The 21,714-nt window shown below is 37.3% G+C and overlaps 2 protein-coding genes across 2 annotated transcripts in view; both read left to right on the plus strand.

Annotated features, from left to right (window-relative positions):
• On the plus strand, positions 1–11,520 carry LOC140755121 (juvenile hormone esterase-like). Its single transcript, XM_073090323.1, has 11 exons — positions 1–143; positions 3,378–3,529; positions 4,214–4,353; positions 5,041–5,180; positions 5,830–6,015; positions 7,029–7,219; positions 7,606–7,774; positions 9,014–9,227; positions 9,596–9,705; positions 10,188–10,320; positions 10,966–11,520. The coding sequence occupies exons 1-11, from the start codon at positions 20–22 to the stop codon at positions 11,171–11,173; spliced, it is 1,767 nt and encodes a 588-aa protein (XP_072946424.1). The 5' UTR covers positions 1–19; the 3' UTR covers positions 11,174–11,520.
• Positions 11,521–13,045: 1,525 nt separating this feature from the next.
• Positions 13,046–21,714, plus strand: part of spz6 (Spaetzle domain-containing protein 6) — a 33,319-nt gene continuing 24,650 nt past the window's right edge. Inside the window, exon 1 of the mRNA XM_073090170.1 lies at positions 13,046–13,288. Within this exon, the coding sequence (XP_072946271.1) occupies positions 13,250–13,288 (39 nt within the window). The 5' untranslated portion in view covers positions 13,046–13,249. The remainder of the gene's footprint in view (positions 13,289–21,714) is intronic.

Here is a 21,714-nt window from a genome sequence, read left to right on the forward strand (position 1 = left end):
TAGTGGGCGTTGCTCCAACATGCACATGTTTAGTGCCTGTCTGTGCATTGCAGTGTTGCGCGCGGTACATGCGGGTGACGATGGCAATAAGGGATTACATGTTGGACATGCGGGTGTCAATAACAGGGGACATGCGCATGGAGGTTTGTTATTTAATTATTAAATATTATATTATTTTTTTAAATTTAGTAATATTGAATTTATTTAAAATTTAAATATAATTATTTTAGGCATATTTAATACATACTTTAAAAACATTCAACCCTCTAATAAAACAGTCAGGGGATGATTTAAAGAAAAGGGAAAAAAATATTTCAATATTTTAACCAAAAAGTTAATTGTTATTTCAGTGAAATTCAGTACTTGTTTCAAAATCGGCAGATTTTACTGCCTTAATAAACTTTCCGCAGTGAGTGTTTACGAGTATGTAATGAAAGAAACCACTGGCATTACATGTCATTTTCAGTAATTTATGTTTTGAAATAATAAATCATTTTGAAATAAGATTGTAAGGATAAACTTCCGTTTAGAACATACCTCCGATCGATCTGAATTTTGGTACACCTATGGATTTCGACCCGCAGAGGAAGAATATCGTACTCAAAATACCCGCAAATAATATTTTCAAGGTCAAATTGCTCAAAAACGTTTTTTTTTGCTGCTATATTTCTCTGAAACAACTGGGTCCACGCAAAAAACATATAGAACAAAAATATGTATTTCTTTACGGTCTACAACTTTTGTTTGGAACGTTTTTCTCTAACGTTCATATTTATCGCAAAAAGCGCAAAAAACATTAAAAAAAATCGTTTTTGAGCTATTTGACCTTGAAAATATTATTTGCGGGTATTTTGAGTACGATATAAATGTGCTCATGAATAAAGGTAAGGTCTGGATTGGACCCACCCCCTCGCAGGGCGCTGCCGCGCCCTGCTCGCTTAGTTTTATATTGTCTTATATGTTCCAACCTAACCTAACCAATTCAATACGAAACACTATAGGCTAGGCTATACGCAATACTATATTATTGGCTAGGTTAGGTTGGGACAGGGAAAATTACATTACCGACTAAAGAAAACTCCGCACTATATAAATATAACGCGCGTGCTAAAATGCAATTTTCACAATTTAATTTCTCGGTAACTATGGGTATGCGCCAAAAATCCCTTTTGGGGTTGTCTTCGAACATCCAAAGGAAAGTCCGAGCCAAGTTTCAAATCGATCGGACGTGGGGGTTTTCGGAAGTGCACCACATTTTTCTCCCAAACAACTGGGTTTATGCGGAAAACATACACAACAAAAAATGTTGATCTTTTTAGCGTCTACAACTTTTGTTTGAAACATTTTTCTCTAACGTTCATGTTTGCTTCAATATACGCGGAAAACCATTAAAAAAATCATTTTCAGCAATTTGACCTTGAAAATATAATTTGCGGGTATTTTGAGTATGATATTCTTAATTAGGGAGCCAAAATTCAGATCAATTGGAGGTATGTTCTAAACGGAAGTACACCCGATTGTAAGACTGGTTTTGTATGTAAATTGAATTCTGTTAAAATTTATTTCGGCGTGTTTTAAAATAAAATTAACAACGCCTGATGAAATAAAGATAGCAATATAAATATTATTTGTAATAAAGTAATATCTTCTGTAATAAAGTAATATATTCTTCTTTACTTTAGTTTAATAACTGCATATCTCTAATGTAATCGAAAGCTGAATTTGATAATTGTACGCCAAATTCTAGAAGTTATGCAAAATGTATCAAATTCGCATTTTTTTATCGATTCATTTTGTAATCGATAAAGAGTTGATGATTATGTTACAATCGATTTATTGATTATTCATCAGTCCGACCGTAAGTGCTTAGAAAGAGGTTTTTATGAAATATTTAATGATTCGAGTTGATTACATGTCTATTTACGTAAAAACACCCAACTGTATCCTGATCGTAATTTTGTGGTAGGCGGCTCTACCATTATAAATTGGTCAAACTCAATTCAAATATCGACTATATTTTAAAGTGAAAACTCCTTTACGGGCGTTGTGCACTTTTGCTGGGTATAAAATGTTAATACGTAACCTGATCGAAAATTCGTAAGACTGTCATATTTGTGTAAGATAGCGCAATAAATGAATATTGTATTTCACCGCATTAATGGTCATACCACTTTCATACTGAAAATTTGTGCAAAATGATTCCCTAACCATTCCAAAATATCAAAAATGCACATATATATTCAAATTTTCACTTCTGTCGGCATTCCCGGAGTGCAACTCGTTGATTTTTTTCCTAGTGGTCCTTTAAATGTGCTTTGAATTGCTTGTAGAAAATGTTTATTCGTATCTACTCTTTGGACCACTAAAATCCCTCCTAAGTCCTAATACTTGTGTGATAAATGCCCTTAATTTTTCTAGCGACGTTGTCCTTTACTTACTTTCATGAAAACAGTATATTATGAGATTTTTATTAAGATCAAAGAAGGGGTTGAATTGATAAATAATTCCATATAAAACTGGGTATACGTAAAACTGCTAGTACGCTCTGAATATAGGAATGAATCGCGTCGCCATAGCAAATTGTATAACTACACCTGCTCGCAACAACTTCAGAGTGGACCAGCAGTTTGACGCAGACTATAACTGCCTAAAGCCGATCATAGACGGTTTGCCATTCCTGTACCCTTACCATGAGTTTTCAAAACATCCCTCAAATTGACGTTACGTTTACTCAATCCATTATTCTGTTCCGTTTGCTTCAGTAGACTGAGTAAACGTAACTATAAGTAAGTGCTCAAGTCTTTTTGTTTGCCTCACATGTTCGCAAAAAAGAGAGACAAAACATAAAGCGCCATTTTGTCAATAAAGACGTTTAATATTACGTCACTGACACTATAGTTCTGATACAATCCGCTAGGGGCGCTGATTGGAATTTGTATGGGCAAATATGGAAACAAATACCAAAACAGCCATATTTGTCAAAACGTAAAAACTCATGGTACGGGTACTGAGGGCTAAGATGCGTACATTACATATCTAGCCAGCCAGCAAACACACGCAAGAACTGCACGCAAGAAATAGGTGAGGCGGTGGTACTTTTCCGACCATACTAGTCTTACCACCTTGCAACAGCAAATGTAATATATATAGACGGCAGTAACCGTTTTATTAAAAAGCAGTCATATCCTAATGGTTAAGAAACTCAGCTTCTTGAACGAGGGGTTCGAAGCTCAACACAGCCTACTTCTTCTCAATCTGAGAGATCCGTGCCCAGCAGTGGGACGGTAATGGGTTGCTGATGAACCGCTTTATATGAAGAGAAAGATACTTTTTACTGATACACTTTTAACATACAATACTTCTTTTTTTCATTTCAGGGTCCTGTACAGCGGATCCTGAAGCTCCAGTCGTAGTGAGTCTGACGGGAAGTTTCAGGGGATCCTGCATGACCTCTCGTCGGGGACGTACCTTCGAAGCCTACCGCGGCATACGGTATGCGGAACCACCGGTCGGAATACTTCGGTTTCAGGTAAATATGAGCCTAATTTATACGTAATTATATTAAAGAAGTACTACTTTCACAACTACACAATTAAAGATTATTTGTGGTTCAGCTCTGGTAACAAAATAACCTAAGTGTGACAGTACACTCTATACCGTATATCATTACCGTCTTGTTGTTATACACCAATAATAATGTTGATAAGTGTTGTAATCGACACCATTATGGGGCGTTTAATCTGAATTATCAATGTTATTGTAGTAATATTAATATGATGCTACAATGATATTGATACATTACTGATATGATATGTGATCTGTGATTGATATTAATAGCAACATTCATCATCATCACCACCAACCGATTGCTGTCCCACTGCTGGGCACGGGTCTCCTCAGAATGAGAAGGATTAGGACATAGTCCACCGCGCTGGCCAAGTGCGAATTGACTTTACATACCGTTGAAAACGTTTGTATTTTTCATGCCGGTTTCCTCTTGATGTTTTCCTTCACAGTTTAAGCAAGTGTTAATATCTAATACGCACATAACTTTGAAAAGTCAGAGGTGCCTGGGATTTGAACCTGGGACTCCTCGATCAAGAAGCCGCGTTTCTGAACCACTATTCTACCACTGCTTTTATAACATAACTAATCATTATCTTAATATTTTAGCAACAACATAATTAATAATTAACCATTATAATTATTTCAGCCGCCAAAACCGATCCATAAATACTGGCACGTCGTGAACGCGAGTGAGGACGGACCCTCCTGCCCTCAGCCCATCAACCCAGGGAGATATTACGATGAGGATTGCCTGCGACTCAATGTTTATACCCCTAGGAGGAACAGGTACAAGTTTCCTTTAGAAATTCTTAAATCAAAAGCCTGTAGTGATTAGTCAGATGATAGAGATTTGAAAGATGTAGTAAGGCATGTATACCTTAAATAAGGTGTTCGAACTTAGTTTTCATTTTGTAGTATTCAAAAGTTGTGGCTGATCTCAATTGGTTTGGATTTTGTACTGGAGATCCTAGTCAGTATTTTTCTTTCCTAATTAGTCAAATCAACAAGTTCAGAAAACGTACAAAATAGAGATAAAGTTCCTAAAAAGATGGGAGATACTCGTAACTAGATAGAGATAGAATTTCAGACTGGTATATAGAAAAATGTATCTCAAGGATTTTGAGCACATAAAAATGCATTTTTAGCTTAGTTCTAAGGGGTAGCGACGCATCTGTGGCGTACCTCAGGTAAGAAACTTATCTTATCTGTGAATTCCATGGGCGGTAGTAGCTACTTACCATCAGGTGCATTACATACTCGTCTGCTATTCATATAGAATATTTAAAAAATATCAGTATTTTTCTACTAAGCTAAGCATGTTTTATACATATAAACCTTCCTCTTGAATCACTTTGTCTATTAAAAAACTGCATCATCAAAATCCGTTGCGTAGTTTTAAAGATCTTAGCGAATATAGGGACAGACAGCGGGAAGCGACTTTGTTTTAAACTATGCAGTGATAATCTCTTGTAGCAGCAAACTCCCGGTGGTGGTGTTCATCCACCAGGGTGGGTTGTATTCCGCATCGTCACGCAGCGACATCATCGGCCCGCAGTACCTGATGGACAGAGACATAGTGCTTGTCACCATCAACTATCGTCTTGGATCGCTTGGTGAGGTTTTCCTATACTAATTTAGCAAAGGGAGATCTCCCGCCGGGCTAGGTGATCATGCCCGGGGAGTCTCAGTTCGGAACTTGTATATATGCAAGATGTTTAGAAAACTCCGATAGCGTGATTCACTCGTGGCGCCATCTCTTGACGAGCAGCGGGAGGTCGCCACACTAGACTTGGATCTACAATTTGTTTGGCTCCTATGTCCATAACCCGATTAACGTTTCAGAGATTAATCAGGTGCTTAAGACCTTATTTTGTGTTTGTTAAGACTCGGTTAGCCAGTCATTAAACATTAATGAATATTTCCTACAATCTGTAATTGAATAACGTTGTGTAGTATACTCCAGGCCTTAAAAAAACAAAAACAGATCCATCTACAGGACTTGTGTTAGTTAATCCTTTGAAAACGGTTATTTAGATATGTTTAAAGCATGGTATGTATGTTTAATAAACCAATATATTCAATACCAAAGTTCTATAAAGTTTGACGATTCCTGCCTATTAAAAAATCTCGAATTCGAATTTTTGGTAGTTTCACAGTTCACTCCAAGTTCAGCTTTCTGATTCTGTGAGTTATGTCGATTGCCCTTAAATAAATGTCGATGACTTTTAAAATGTAAATTGATAAGAACATTAACTATAACAGGTTTCCTCAGCACGGGCGACGCCTACGCCCCCGGCAACAACGGCTTCAAGGACCAGGTGGCGGCGCTGCGCTGGGTGCAGCGGAACATCGCGGCGTTCGGCGGAGACCCCACCTGCGTCACGATCGCTGGGTACAGCTCGGGGTCTTACAGTGTCGCTCTACACATGGTCTCGCCCATGTCTAGAGGTAGGGTCTTTAAACTTTTTATTAAACTTGTAACGTGCACTTTTTATAATATACTAGCTGACCGGGCAAACTTTGTACCGCCTCAAAATCTATTTATCAAATATATTTCATATAAAATATAGACTATGTTACTCGTGGATAATGTAGCTTTCGAATGCTGAAACAATCTTTAAAATTGGTCAAGTAGTTTTTGGGCCTATTAATTACAACCAAACAAAGTTTTCATTTTTATAATATTAGTGTAGAAAAGAAGCATACGAGCATTAATTACTTAGAGGTAACCTATTTTTCGGAACAGCTCACAATCCTGTTCAATCAATGTGGATTTGATTTAATTAAGGAAACTACTCTGCGTAAATTACTTAATATTTTGGGAAATAAAAGAAAATATGGCTTTGTAATCAACCAAACCCAGATCATAAATGTAAGTTATTATGCAATTGACGAGTACCTTAATGATAAATTATTGGATGTATAATGAATATCTTGACATATTTATTTCCACTGTATTAAACGAGCTTTTGCCCGCGGCTTCGCTCGCGTTACGAAGTAGTATTTTCATCCCTATTTTATCCCCTTGGGAGTAGAATTGATCAAAATCCTTTCTTTGCGGATACCTACGTCATAACAACTACCTGCATGCCAAATTTCAGCCCGATCCGACCAGTGGTTTGGGATGTGCGTTGATAGATCACTATGTCAGTCAGTCACCTTTGAGTTATATATATTTAGATTGTCAATTAAATAATTTACAATCTATGTTGACATTATATAATGATAGCTGTTACTTCTTAAGTATAGTATACTCCTGTCGTACTGTAATTTTATTATATTTACATGGTAATATATAATTATAGTTTAATTAAGAAAATACACGCCCACAGGATAACTATATGTCTGCAAATAACTATACATCCAGAAATTTGTCGTTATTCTTTGGTCAAAATCTGACAACATTTTGAAAATTACCAAGATAACCTTTCTAAGATCATAACATTTCACTTTTTCCCAAGGTCTATTCCATCGAGCGATATCAATGAGTGGCTCCCCATACTCTCAGATAGAGATTCCTTACCACCAGCGCCACCTCGCGGAGAAACAAGCGCGCTTGGTCGGCTGCCCCACTGACAACTCCCGGGTTATCCTGGATTGCTTGAAGTCTGTCCCGTGGAGGGATATTGGAAACTCTTTGGGTGGATTCGCGGTAAGACATTTGAATTATCCCTAATTTATATTCCTGTTTGCATTTTGCATTGGTCATGAATAAAGGATGATCATTATTCCATCACGGCTATATGTCATTATAATTTGAAAAATATTTCAAAAGACGTCCATATTCACTAACTTTTGTAGCTCCTTCTTATTTACATTCTTACAAAACTATGGTGACTTTTTCTAAAAATAATCTAATAAGTAATTTTACGAGTATATCAACTTAAAATCTAATCCAATTTTGAGTTTGTTCTATATTTTAAAGTATGACGTTACAAACATTGGATGTTAGTATCTATTATGTAATAATTTCATCTGTTTTTCTACTGTTTATTACTAAGCCTGTTGATTAAGTCATAAATACGTGATCGTCATCAGGAGTTTGCCTTTGATCCCGTCCGTATTTGGAGGCCAGTGATCGAGCAGGACTTCGGTCAGGAAGTGTTCATGCCGCGTCACCCTTTGGAAGCACTACGTCTGGGTCAGCTGTACGCCGTGCCCTACATCGTCAGCCAGACCCGGGATGAGTTCTTCTGGAAAGCATTCAGTAAGTAGAACTGATGATGTAGGACCCCGGATTTTATTGGAGTTTACTCCTTAAGAATCGGTTTTTGATATAAGGCGCCCAGTATGAGAAAAATGTGAGGAGTAAAATCTACTGAATGAATGACCTCGTTATGTTTTTTTTACTTACGAAACTTATGTTTTCTAGTAACAAAGGTAAAGGAAAGTGTTAGAACCCTTTGTGGTTCGACTCCGGTAGCACCACCGCCACACCTATTTCTGTTACAACAGCAGTGTTAAGCGCTGCTGTGTTCCGTTTTGAAGGGTATGGACGGGACGGAAGACATACTTTTATGAGGCGTTCCAGCTTAGTACTCATGGGTAGCGGCGCATATGTGGCCGACCTCAGGTAGCAATATGTAATCCTATCTGGGGTTGATTACAGATGTCCATGGGCGGCAGTAACCACTTACTGTCAGATGGACTGCATGCTGGTCTGCTTCTCCTATATTATATAATATTATTATTATATTTACAAGAAATGTTTCTCAAAATGAAATTTTAATTTACTGAAGTACTAATAAGTTTTTGGTGACAGGTATCCCAAAAATTTAAGGACAGGCTCTTAGTATAGGGATTGTTTCAAATTAGACTAATTGCGTAGGTGATTTTTGTCAATGGGCATAATCCTTATGAACTGTAGCGCACATCAAAGTTAAGTAGATCACCAGTTTTTTTATAATATACGAGTAACAGACGAGCATGCAGTCCACCTGATGGTAAGTGGTTACTGCCGCCCATGGACATCTGTAATCAACCCCAGATAGGATTAGATATTCCTACCTAAGGTCGGCCACAGATGCGCCGCTACCCCTGAAGACTAAGCTGGAACGCCTCCGAAAAGTCTGTCTCCCTTACCACACCCTTCAAACCGGAACACAGCAACGCCTAATACTGCTGTTATTAGGTAGAAATAGATGTGGCGGTGGTGCCGCCGGAGTCGAACCACAAAGGGTTCTACCACCTTCAACAATGGTGACCGATTGTTGCAGCCTATGACTAGTTGCCGTTAACAACTGTTGTAAACTATCGATGATATGATCGTCTGTTATCAATTATGCTATGTTATGTTCTGCTATGTTGCCGATTCTGTTATCAGCAAGTCGTCGGTCAATTTCAAAAACTTCTTTAAACTTGATGAACTTTAGAAAACCTAGGAAGTAGTAGGAATACCTCAGAAAGGATAACATATTTATTTTAAAATTGCTCTTGTTTTTCAAAGCAATTCTTCAAAATGCAACTCTAACGCAGCAGATGAATGACGACTGGTACAGAGTAGCCAAGATAGCGTTCATGCTACCAGAAGACTCAAGGACAGCAGCCTATAAGATTAGAGAAGCGTACTTCAAAGGGAAACCGGTGGTCAACGACACAGTGACTACCTATTCTTTGGGAAGACTGTACGGAGATGCTGTTACTGGATTTGGTGCTCACAGGTACGTTAAAAGTGATAGGTTTTTTATAATATAGGAGTAGCAGACGAGCATGCAGTCCACCTGATGGTAAGTGGCTACTGCCGCCCATAGACATCCGTAATAAAACCCAGATATGATTAGATATTCCTACCTGAGGTCGGCCACAGATGCGCCGCTATCCCTGAGGACTAAGCTGGAACGCCTCGGAAAAGTATGACACCCTTACCACACCATTCAAACCGGAACACAGCAGCGCCTAACACTGCTGTTATGAGGCAGAAATAGGTGTAGCGGTGCTGCTGCCGGAGTCGAACCATAAAGGGTTTTACCACCTTCAAATTCCTCAAATTCAAATTTCCTTTCTATGTTACTTAATGCCATGTGTCCAGGTTGGCTAACATCATGTGCCGCGTGTCGCCACAGTCAGTCTACTACTACCAGTTCAGCTACATTGGCAATCACAGCTTTTATGAAGATCCTATCACCAAAAAGCCCGTGGGTAAGATCTTACTATTAAAATATTAGTTTTCGTGGTAAAAAGTTAAAGTTTTGGTTCCCTGTTTCCGTAATAGAAGGTCTTCTATCTTATTTGACTATGAGTACTTTAAGGTAGTTTTTTTTACCAATCTTATGAAAAACTAGGACATCCACAAAATAAAAAAGACGGTATGACGGTGGAGGTTTTCTCCATTAAAGGAATTCGTCATCTGGGTTCCGTTGTCACAGAATGTTGTGTTGTTGTTGTTGTTGTGACTATCAATGAATGATAGGTTATGTAAAATCTACCTTATATCGGACAGTAGAAAGTCAAGTGAAATTTGTATAATTATCTTTCCTTAAAGTATCACATACAGTACATAGATGATTACGAATGAAATATAAGTGTTGTAATACTCGTTGTTCCTTATATCTGGGCATATAATAATGTTTAAAGTCACAAATGAATAAGTATCATAGCCGTCTATAACATATCTCTTACAGGGGTAGCTCATCACGATGATCTGATCTACCTGTTCTCGATCCGCGTTCGATTCCCGGACATCGGACTGTCTGGACCGGATGCTGCCTTGGTGGATAAGATGACTGCTATCTGGTACAACTTCGCAAGATACGGGTGAGTATATTTTAAGAGAAGCATTTTTGTAAAGTTAAATGATGATGATAAATTAAAACACATGTTCTCATTTCGGTAACAAAAAATGTAAATGGCTGCAATTTTGAAATAGATTAAGAAACATGAAAAATAATCGTCAATTTGTCGATAAAATTAACGGTACTTTACACCATTAAAGGATCCGACACCAATGACCGTACACGTAATATGTAATGAGATGATAAATGATGTTTGATGATACTGAAGAAAGCTTTAACGTATGGTAGAGTCCACGCCAATCTGCTAGTCAACTCCGAATATAGAAACGAGTCCCGTCGCAACAGCAAATTGTAGATATTAGCGGGACGAAGACAGCGCCGGACCCCCCGACACCCTCCGCTGCTCGCTCTCGCCCGCTGGGACCAGTTAGTGTGCATTTACGCTGTTTGTCGCCGTTCGCCGTCCCTAAATATTAAAATCGATCCGAAGTAAATCGTTCTTGGTATCGGATCGGTGACGGTGCGGTGGACAAACGACCTTGATGTTGCTACGAAATATATGCTTTTAGTTATGTTCGACCGCATTGGCTCAGAGCGGACATGAAGTTTGGCGTGGACTGTAATTATAAATGCATGATCACATGATTTTCATGAATACTTTTCCCAGGGACCCTAACCCACGGCCAGCCACCCCCGAGCTGGCCACGCTGCACTGGCCGGCGATGACGTCACAGTCGCGTCGCTACCTGCGCCTCGCGAACAACTTCACTATCCTCCACAACCAGGCTGAAGACCGCTTCCAGCTGTGGGACCAGCTGTTCCCACTGCTCTATAACACCTGGATCTTACCAGCGACTATTGTGCCGTTCTTCTAAAGGAGATTACCACTGATGATGACGATTGACTGAAAGAAGAGCGTGATATAATCATTGCTTGGTCTCTTGAATTTCTGCCGTGAATTTAGATCTGGACCGTTTAAACAATAACCTATTTTAATTGGTTCGAATCCGGCGGCACCACCGCTACACCTACAATATTTCTGCCTCATAAGAACAGTGTTAAGTGCTGCTGTGTTCTGGTTTGAAGGGTGTGGTAAGGGGTGTGGTCCTCAGAGGTAGCGGCACATCTGTGGCCGACCTCAGCTAGGAATCTAATCCTATGTGATATGTACACATGATAGCAGTTTTACTAGAAAAATAATTTTAAATGTGTACTGCGGTAATGTATGTGCGATCTGATACACATTTAGATAATTTAGAAAAAAAGGTAACGTTATTTTTATATAATAGAAATAGCCAACGAGCATGCAGTCCATCTGATGGATGATCTGGCGTCAATAGACATCTGTAATCAATCCCAGATAAGATTAGATGAGGTCTAAGGGGACTGAGGACCCTGAGGACTAAGATGAAATGCCTCGAAACCAGAACACAGCAGCGCTCAACACTGTTGTTATGAGGCAAAAATAGGTGTGGCGGTGGTGCCGCCGGAGTCGAACCACAAAATATTCTATCACAATTTACTGGTTTAATTAGTCAGCTATTTTTTCATTTAGACCCATTTCTACCTTCAAAATTTAAAAACTAGAACTACATTACGTTGACATTGATATAACATAAACAGATTAGTGTAGATTTGAAGAGGTATATAGGTCCGCGTAAAACCGCTAGTCCGCTCTGAATATAGAAATGAATCGCGTCGCCATAGCAAATTGTATGACTACACCCTTACCATGAGTTTTACGTTTTGACAAATATGACTGTTTTGGTATTTGTTTACGTATGTGCCCATACAAATTCCAATCAGCGCCCCTAGCGGATTGTATCAGAACTATAGTGTCAGTAACGTAACATCAAATGTCTAAATTGACAAAACATGTGAGGAAGACAAAAAGACTTAAGAACTTACTTATTGTTACGTTTACTCAGTCTATTAAAGCAAACGGAACAGAATAATGGATTGAGTAAACGTAACGTGAAATTGTGGGATGTATTGAGAACTCCTGGTAAGGGTACTACTCGCAGCAACTTCAGAGCGGACTAACAGTTTGGCGCGGACTATAATGTGGTTACAACTTGTTGTCCTATAAACAGTATCGTAGAGAGTGGCGTGTAAACGGGTAACGGACATCTATAGAGCTGCAAGTGTATTTAAAAAGTTGTTTAATATTTAAGTAAATAAACATTTATCAGAAGAAACTGTTTAGTTTTTATTTAAACTTTTATCCTTGTCTTTATTTAAATATAATTACAAAAACTTATATCCGATTAAATAATTTCTATATTAATGCGAAATTATTTAAATTAAAGTATGAAATGAACAAATTTCGAAAAAAGGACATGCAAAGATGCAAAAAAAACAATTAATATCGAAGATATTACTTAAGTTTATCATTTGATCACTAAAAATACTTGCAAAAGATTTTTTTTAATTATTGTTAGGTACTTTTATTAAAGGAATATAAGACCTAAGTTTTACATTTACTTTTATTTATCTAGTTTCTCCTCAAATTCAAGACGTTACGAATAAAAGGAAATATCCAAAAGCTCCAATAGATATTTATAACTAAGATGGTTAGATTAATATCGTATCACGGAAGCCTTGGACGAAACTTTTAGAAGAAAAAACGAGTAAGTTTATCTCAAAACTGGTTATAGTAACGTTAATTCAGCTCTATACGATATCCTCTCACCGACTAACCAAATCACAATTTCCCGCTCTTTCGCCCGAAGCCCCGTTACGACTTATAACCGTTGAGTTGCTTCAAGCGGTCGGACGGCTGTATGTCAGATTAAGCTTTACCAAAATATTTAAAAAGTATGCGGTGACCGAAAGCGCGCGAATTGGAAAGTTGTCAATGTCATTGCATTTTTGGGAAAAAATAAACATTTTAATGGTGAATTGTGTTACTTTTGGAACATTGTGTGTGCTCTAATTTTGGGATCAGACTAATGAAGACGAAAATGGCGCGGTTTTTTATAATCTGTTTGGTAAGTCTATTTAATCTCATGTAATTTATATGTCACTAGATTTGTTTATTATTTGTCTGTGGCAAGATGACTTTAGTGTCACATATTGTCCAATAAAAAATATAATTTTCAGAAATAATAAAAAAAATCAACATAATACGAATAACGACTAAAACTGATACAAAATATAACTCTACGTGATTTTCGAATTTTAATTGTAACCATATCTGCATAAAACTTTACTTTAGAAATAATATTATATTAAAATAATATTATCATTATTAATACTTATATATTTAATTTATTCCATAACCATAAATAAGGAAAGTTATAGACATAGTGACAGTGGAAAAGCTCATGTAAGTTTAACGACACTTTCATTGCAATACAACTTACCGACAGTAGGTGAGCTTTTAAAGCTAAATATAATAAAAATATGTTTTGAATCAGGTAATTTAATTAAAATCAATAAATATTTGCCTACAAGTAGTTTCGTATGACAACAATACTATCGTTTTAGAAATGAAATGAAATTAAAATAAAATAAATATTTTGTATAGGCCTACGATGGCACTTACAAATTGTCAGTAACAATATTTTTTCTTAAACTACTACCGGATCGGAATGCAACCTCAATTGAGAAGAACTTAGTTATTTCGTTAAAAATAAACTACTATAAATTACTATAAAAACTACCATAAATTACTATAAAAACTACTATAAATTAACTACTTTTTAAAATTAAAGTTTACAATTTAGACGAGTCCAACGACTTCCCTCCTCATATGTTAAAATCCGTGGAATGTGTAGGTCGTGCCAAAGAATGAGACATACATACATATAGTCCGCGTAAAACTGCTAGTCCGCTCTGAATATAGATATGAATCGCGGCGCCATAGCAAATTGTATGACTACACTTGCTCGGAACAACTTCAGAGCGAACTAGCAGTTTGGCGATAACTATACGCTTAATAAACATTACCCTCTGCAAATGAAAAATGTAACAAAAATGTATGTCGTCTGCATTTGGATTTGAATTTTCGTTTTCAGATCTCTTTTGTTCTAGTTCTTGTTTACATATCTTTTATATTCCGTTTTTAATACTCAATCTATCCATCTTCCATATTTTGTTTATCAAATATCAAAATTTTAATTTCAAGTAGGTACATACGTTAATAATCAATCTGTCCAATAGCTCGATCAAATTTTTATTTTTGGTAGTCAAAAATCAAATTAAATAGATTGTATTCAGTGTATGTAGAAATTGTCAAATATGGATACTTGGTATGCAATCTATCCTGATTGATTATCAATAACGGATGTATATCTAATACTGTATTTACAATAATCATAAAGCATCTCCAAGAATAAAAAAATCAATAGCAATGAGTCACATCAGAAAGTAGTGTGCCGGCTGCGAAATCGTAGAGAAACTAAAACGAACAAATCGTACCCACTTGCGACCATTTCGTTGAATTCTATCCATTCCGTAGCATTCTCCGGTAATTTATTCAGTTGAAAAGCGAGACGTACGTTCAACGAATAATTGAACTAAATTCTTGAATATTTCGAATGAATGGTAAAGAGATTAAATACAGAGGCTATAGAGCTTTCATCTTTCAGCAAAACTTTCATCCTGTTTGATACTTTACTAATATTTTATAATAAATAAATGATACTCGTAAGTTGTGGATGACAATTTTCCACTCCAAGATATTCAAATAGTATGAAAAGACCGGCGTCTTTTCATACTATTTGAATATCTTTCAGGGTGTGTTGAAGAAAAAAAATCCAAACAATTTTGAGAGATACCTAATGCCAATAGGTTTTACGCCCGCTCTTTGCAAAATAGTACATTACGATACGCGTGGCCAAAGTAGCCTATTTTTGCACGGCGTGAAGTTAGCGCCCGAGCGCAGCGAGGGTGCTAAACGCCGTGCAGATAATAGGCTACTTTTGTCACAAGTATCGTATACTATTTTATAGCTCGTGTGACATAAACCCGCTTATACTTGTGAAGAAATATGAAAAAATATGATAATTATTTTGAAACTTATAAATGATTGAAACTAAAAAATATGAACTAAAAAAGCAATAAAAATGTGACACAACCAAAACCATTGAAATTTATCAAGCCATTTAGGCTACATACAGGCGTATTATATACATAACTAATACTAGTGATACAGTAGAAAATCGATTATCCGGACCTTAGTTATAAATATTCGTGATTGTTCGGATTGTGATACGTGAACAAGTAACTTTGTAATAACCCTTACAGATCAGCCACATTTTGTGTGACTTGTGCATTTAAATTCCGGAAAGTCGCCAAATCGCAACAAAATAGTTACTATAAAAAACAAAAACCAGATTGCTTAAAATATAACCTATGTTATCGCCACAATTTAGACGAATTCAGCGACACATCATGTATCAAAATTAATGAAGTCGTTTGAGTTTGCGAAAGAATAAAAAATACATACGTAACAAACATATAGTCGAAAAACATCACCTTCCTAAATCGGTTTAAATAGCTTTTCTTCATAAACTCAATTATCAAAATTTTCGATAATCCGAATGCCACAAATACGACAACAAATAGGTCGCTTAGTCGAGATTCTATTGGAGTAGTATTATGGCTAATTTTGATAACGATTCCTAATTTAAATATCTCCTACTATGTTGTGTAGCGAAAATAAAACAAACACAGTCAAAACAAACAATAAAATTCGATAAAGCCCAATAGTTAGTCTTATAGTGATGCTATTGCTTAGTATGTACACAATGGCAAAAACATTTATAAATACGTCCAAAATAAAATATTAAAATAATTATAGCTTTAAACAAAATACTCATTACTCACTTTTAATTTTTAAATGGCATTTAAAAGTATGAAACGTTCATAGCTATGTTTATTTTTTTCAACTGTGAGGGTAGTGTATTAATATTCGTACGGTGTAAAAATCGGCTACTTTGGACACAGAAATGCGTGGCTAAAATGCGGGTTTAGGTCACAGAGTGCTATAAACAATATTTCAGTCCAGTAAATATTAAACATAGATAATCTGATTCAACCTTACATTTCAATGGATTACCTGAGGCTTCGGCTACAGGGATGCGTTACCTACCTCTCCTACCTCTGTGGACGGTATATCTCCCTTACCGCATCCTTTAAACCAAAACACTTCACATACCTTTGTAAACTTTTTTAAGATTTCTCAGGTATTCAAGTTTTCTCACGATATTTTCCTTCACCGTTTAAACAAGTAATAATTAATTTCGAATAAGTAATAGTAACGAATCTATGACTGACCTCGGATAGGACTCTAATCTCACCTTGGGTTGTTAACAGATGTCCATGGGTGTGAGCAACCATCAAAACACTACATACACGTTTAATACTTTAATATCAAAAAGCCATGATCTAATTTATCACTCTACCCATTTAAAATTTCCACACCATGACTTTAATAAGGAGCCTTCACACACCATTGTGCGTTAGAAAAACTAATACAGTTTTCCACCCGGAATGCCACGTCCGGTACCGTTCCGATACGGTTCCGTTAACCATGAATACTGCATGAGGTTACACTCAACTAAACGCAGTTCTTGTCGAGCGATTTATAATCATTGTTATGGGTCTTACGGAAGCAATGGTTTATTGGAAAACGCTATGTAGCCTAATGGTTAAGAAACGGCCTCTTGAGGGGTCCGAGGTTCAAATCTGAGCCCTTCCCTGATTTTTGAAAGTTATGTGTGTGTTAGAAATTAATTATCACTTGTTTAAACGGTGAAGGAAATCATCATGAGGAAACTTGATTACCTGAGAAATCTTAAAAAAGTTTACAAAGTTATGTGAAGGTATCAATTAGCAATTGACCAGCGCGGTAGACTATGGCCTAATCCTTTTCATTTTGAGAGGAGACCCGTACCCAGCAGTGGGTCATTGATGGGTTTTCGTCGAATGGATTATGGTCATCGTAACGCAGCAATTTTAAAATTAAAACACGTTTGGTGGAGCGGTTATTATATCGACTGTTTTGGGTTCTATCAACCACCATCGGGGACACTGCTCAAACTAAACTATTACACACCCTTTATTAAAATCATTTTATCTGAATATGACTCTATATGGTCTCTATCCAATATTTTTTCATTGAACTAAAAATAAAATTTCAATATTTTTAATAGATTGAGAATTTATATCGGGTTCATAGATTAGTAAAGATTACTCGCTTCTAACAAGAAAATCTAACGTTTTGACAATTGTCACTGCCATCTATTTTCGTGTTTGAAAAATATTAAAAAATGTAGTTTTTAGATCATTTACGAGTGAAACGATATTTATTCGCACTTTTTCTTCAATTTCGTGTTAACTGCGCATGTCGGCATTATTCTGCGTAAATTACACCATGACAGCCATTAAACGGCTGACAGAATAGTCAGCCGTTTAAGTCATTTAATGGCTTCCTTCAATTACAAGGCGGTGAGATATCTATACTTATCTATGATCAGGTGTAAGTTCTTAATTAACGCACGTTCAAACCATATAGCTGTAAAGAGCCTATCTCATAATTTATTTATATCATGAAATTAGATTTCCTCATCTCACGATTCCTCACCATTTCGCTAATGAAGTTAACTACGATCTGTCAGAAGCGTAACAATCGTGTTTGTGATAAGTTGACAGTGTCATTCAACCTCATTACTTGTTAGTGTGTTGTTTTATCTTATTTGGATGTTTGGCATTCAGCACTTACTTTATAAGTTGGTAAGAGTATCTACTTAGTTACCATCAAAGATTTTTCTTGCAACATTTATATAATTATGAAAAAATTAAGTAAAGAAATGTAAACTTTATTTTATATTTTTTACGATTATAGCGGTTGTTGTTGTGTAATGTATTATAGTTTCTTTCGAAGCTAATATATTAAATCAGTTTCAATTTTTTTCACATTCATATAGACATTACGATAAAGCGCTATGAGCTGGCCCTCAGCGTTTTTTGTGTGATATTAGTTTAAACTCATTTACTTAGGCTGTCCGTTTAATGCAAATCATAATCCAACCGATAAATTACCCTGAGCTTAAACTAAAGAATCTAAAATCATAACGTTTTCCCACATATTAAGAAAGGATTTTTGAAAACATCTCCTGAGGGGTAAATCAGCATAAAAACTTGTAATATACCTAACCAGTTCCACAGAGGATGGTCACAATAGGAATTGTTTGCATCTAGCCCGCGACCGCAATAGCCACATTCTTTGCTTCTCTCTTTAGATTTGGTAATGTAGGTTGAAATATATTTTTTCTTACACTTCTTATTACACTTAATGACAGTGCATTGGTACGAGTAGTAAATAGGTGTTTAGCGGTACCTTGTTTTCTTTTTACAAGTGTGTATGTTTAAAAAAAAGTTGCTTCATTTATATTAGAATATAAATAAGTAATTTTTGTATAATATAGGAGTAGCAGACGAGCATGCAGTACACCTCATGAAAGTGGCTACTGCCGCCTATCGACATCTGTAATCAACCCCAGATAGGATTAGTTTCTTAGTTGAGGTCGGCCACAGATGCGCCACTAATCCTGAGGACTAATCTGTAATGCCTCGGAAGAGTACGTCTCCCTTACCACACCCTTTAAACTAGAACACAGCAGCGCTTTACACTGCTGTTATTCGGTAAGAAGTGGCGGTGGTGCCGGCGGAGTCAAACCACAAAGTGTTCTACCAACTTTAGTGTTTTAATGAATTTGTTAATTGTAATTTGGATTTTTTTCAATCTTAATCTCAAACAAAATTAAACTAACTTAACATTACATCTGTTTTATATAAATCTCTGAATAACATATTTGCGTAAACTTTAAATCATGTTTATTGACGTTTTCTAGAGTGTATTTATACTTATATTTCTACTATAACTATTCATAGAATGTAAGCTCAGTGGAGAGAGCTTTGTAGTTATTGAAACCAATGGTTAACACCTGAATTGAGGTTGTAATGATCATTTAAATAGCAATTTTCCTTACCACACCCTTGAAACTTGAATATAGCTAGTACATGTATCTGCGTATGTAGTGTTAGAGCTGCTGTATTTTTGTTTAATTATATAGAGACACGAGGATTTCCACCTATTTCTACCTAATAACAGCAGTGTTAAGTGCTGCTGTGTTCCGTTTCGAAGGGTGTGGTAAGGGAGACAGACTTTTCCGAGGCGTTCCAGCTTAGTCCTCATGGGTAGCAGCGCATCTGTGGCCGACCTCCGGTAGGAATATCTAATTCTATCTGGGGTTGATTACAGATGTCCATGGGTGGTAGTAGCCACTTACCACCAGGTGGACTGCATGCTCGTATGCTACTCCTATATTATACAAAAAAACCTTAGCTCTCAGAGATAGTAACGCATTTATAGCAACAAGTGAGACTTCAATCTTATTCGGGATTACTTACAGATGTCATTATCAGGAGGACTGCTCGTACACTTCAGGTACCTACAAAAATAACACCTAAACATCATCATCGTCTTCATCGAACTATTATTGTCCCACTGCTGGGCAAGGGTATCTTCTCAGCATGAGAAAGATTAGGCCACCGTCCACCGCGCTAGCCAAGTACGAATAGGTAGACTTCACCTTGAAAACTTTTTTACGAACTCAGTTGTGCAGATTTTCTTCGCCATTAAAGCAAGTGATAATTCATTTATAATACGCACATCAATTTGAAAACATAGGTCCCTGGGATTTGAACGTAGGACCCCTTGACTTGTCCATGTAGTACCGGGACCAGAATAGGGCTACGGTATCCCCTGCCTGTCGTAAGAGGCGACTAAAAGGGGCTTTCGGGGTTGCGGGTGGTAAGAGTGGGAGCTGAAACCGTCCAGCAAGCGACCCCGGGAAGGACAGCGGTTTGTGTGGTCGCATATCGCTGTAATGACCAGGGGATGTGAGAGGAGCGAAAATTGCTCCCCCAGGGCAGAGCCCGATAGAAGGGCATCGCGTTAGGAGGACTCCGGTTGTGTTCCGTTGGAGATCCCGGACGGCCACCGGGGGGTTTTAGTGCGGTAAAAATCCCACATAACCCGGCGTCACTCCCATGGCGTCGGGAACCTTTTGAAGGTTTCCCCCTCGTCAACAAAAAAAAAATAAAAGGACCCCTCGACTGGCCTCATTTAACCATTAGGCTATCGTTGCTTAAAATTCGGCGAATACCAAACCGTAGACTATTCATTTTCTCGCAAATATGTAATTTAGTTCATAGCTAAGCTTGTTCGAAACGCATTGGGAATTCCAAATCTGTCCTAGAGGTGGACTTTCACGTTATTTGTGCTAAACGGTACATGTTAAGTGGTTTTATGGAAACCGACCATAAAAGGATTAGCTGACGAGTTCACAGTAGCCGTTATAATCCGAAGAACTTATAAGCACGTATTGATATAGTCCGCGCCAAACTGCTAATCCGCTCTGAATTTGTTGCAAGCAGGTGTAGTCATACAATTTGCTATGGCGACGCCATTCGTTTCTATATTCAGAGCAGACTAAGTCGGAACGCTTCAAACGATACGCCTTAGTTACGTAACGACACTGTTTATGTCATTAACCTCTGTCGAAGATAATTTTATTTCACCGGTTTGACTTACTTATCAAATGATTAATGGAGTAGGTCAGTTACCGACTTCAGGGTCAGACCACTTATGTGTATTTATTTTATATTGAAGGACCAAACAAGTGTGCCGTCCATATGATGGTAAGTGGATACTGTCGCCCATGGAAATGTGTATTCAATCTTAAATAAGATTAGATTTCTGCCCAAGGTCGACCACAGATGCGCCGCCCGTGAGAACAAAGCTGGAACGACTTGGATATGTCTCCCCTAACACACCCTTCAAACCAAAACATCATCATCATCATCAACCCATTACTGTCCCACTGCTGGGCACGGGTCTCCTCTCAGAATGGGAAGGATTAGGCCATAGACCACCGCGCTGGCCAAGTGCGTATTGGTAGACTTCACATACCTTTGAGTTTTTTTATAAATCTCTCAGGTATGCAGGCTTCCTCACGATGCGTTCCTTCACCGTTTGTAAGTGATAATTAATTTATTTTACTACACTTATCGTAAAAGATGTGTCTACTATATGTAAAATACTTAGGTACAATATATCTAAATATATATAACTCAAAGGTGACTGACTGACATAGTGATCTATCAACGCACAGGTCAAACCACTGGACGGATCGGGCTGAAATTTGGCAAGCAGGTAGATGTTATGACGTAGGCATCCGCTAAGAAAGGATTTTGATCAATTCTACCCACAAGGGGATAAAATAGGGAATGAAAATATTACTTCGTAACGTGAGCGAAGCCGCGGGCAAAAGCTCGTCTATACTAAAAGTTCCTTGACTAAGTATCCTGCGATGGTCACGGAGTGGAATGCGCGGGTCAACGC

The sequence above is a fragment of the Epargyreus clarus genome, unplaced genomic scaffold (assembly GCF_041222505.1).
Source record: "Epargyreus clarus isolate Ecla_fem2 unplaced genomic scaffold, WU_Ecla_fem_2.2 ptg000032l, whole genome shotgun sequence".
In the NCBI taxonomy this organism is placed as follows: domain Eukaryota; kingdom Metazoa; phylum Arthropoda; class Insecta; order Lepidoptera; family Hesperiidae; genus Epargyreus; species Epargyreus clarus.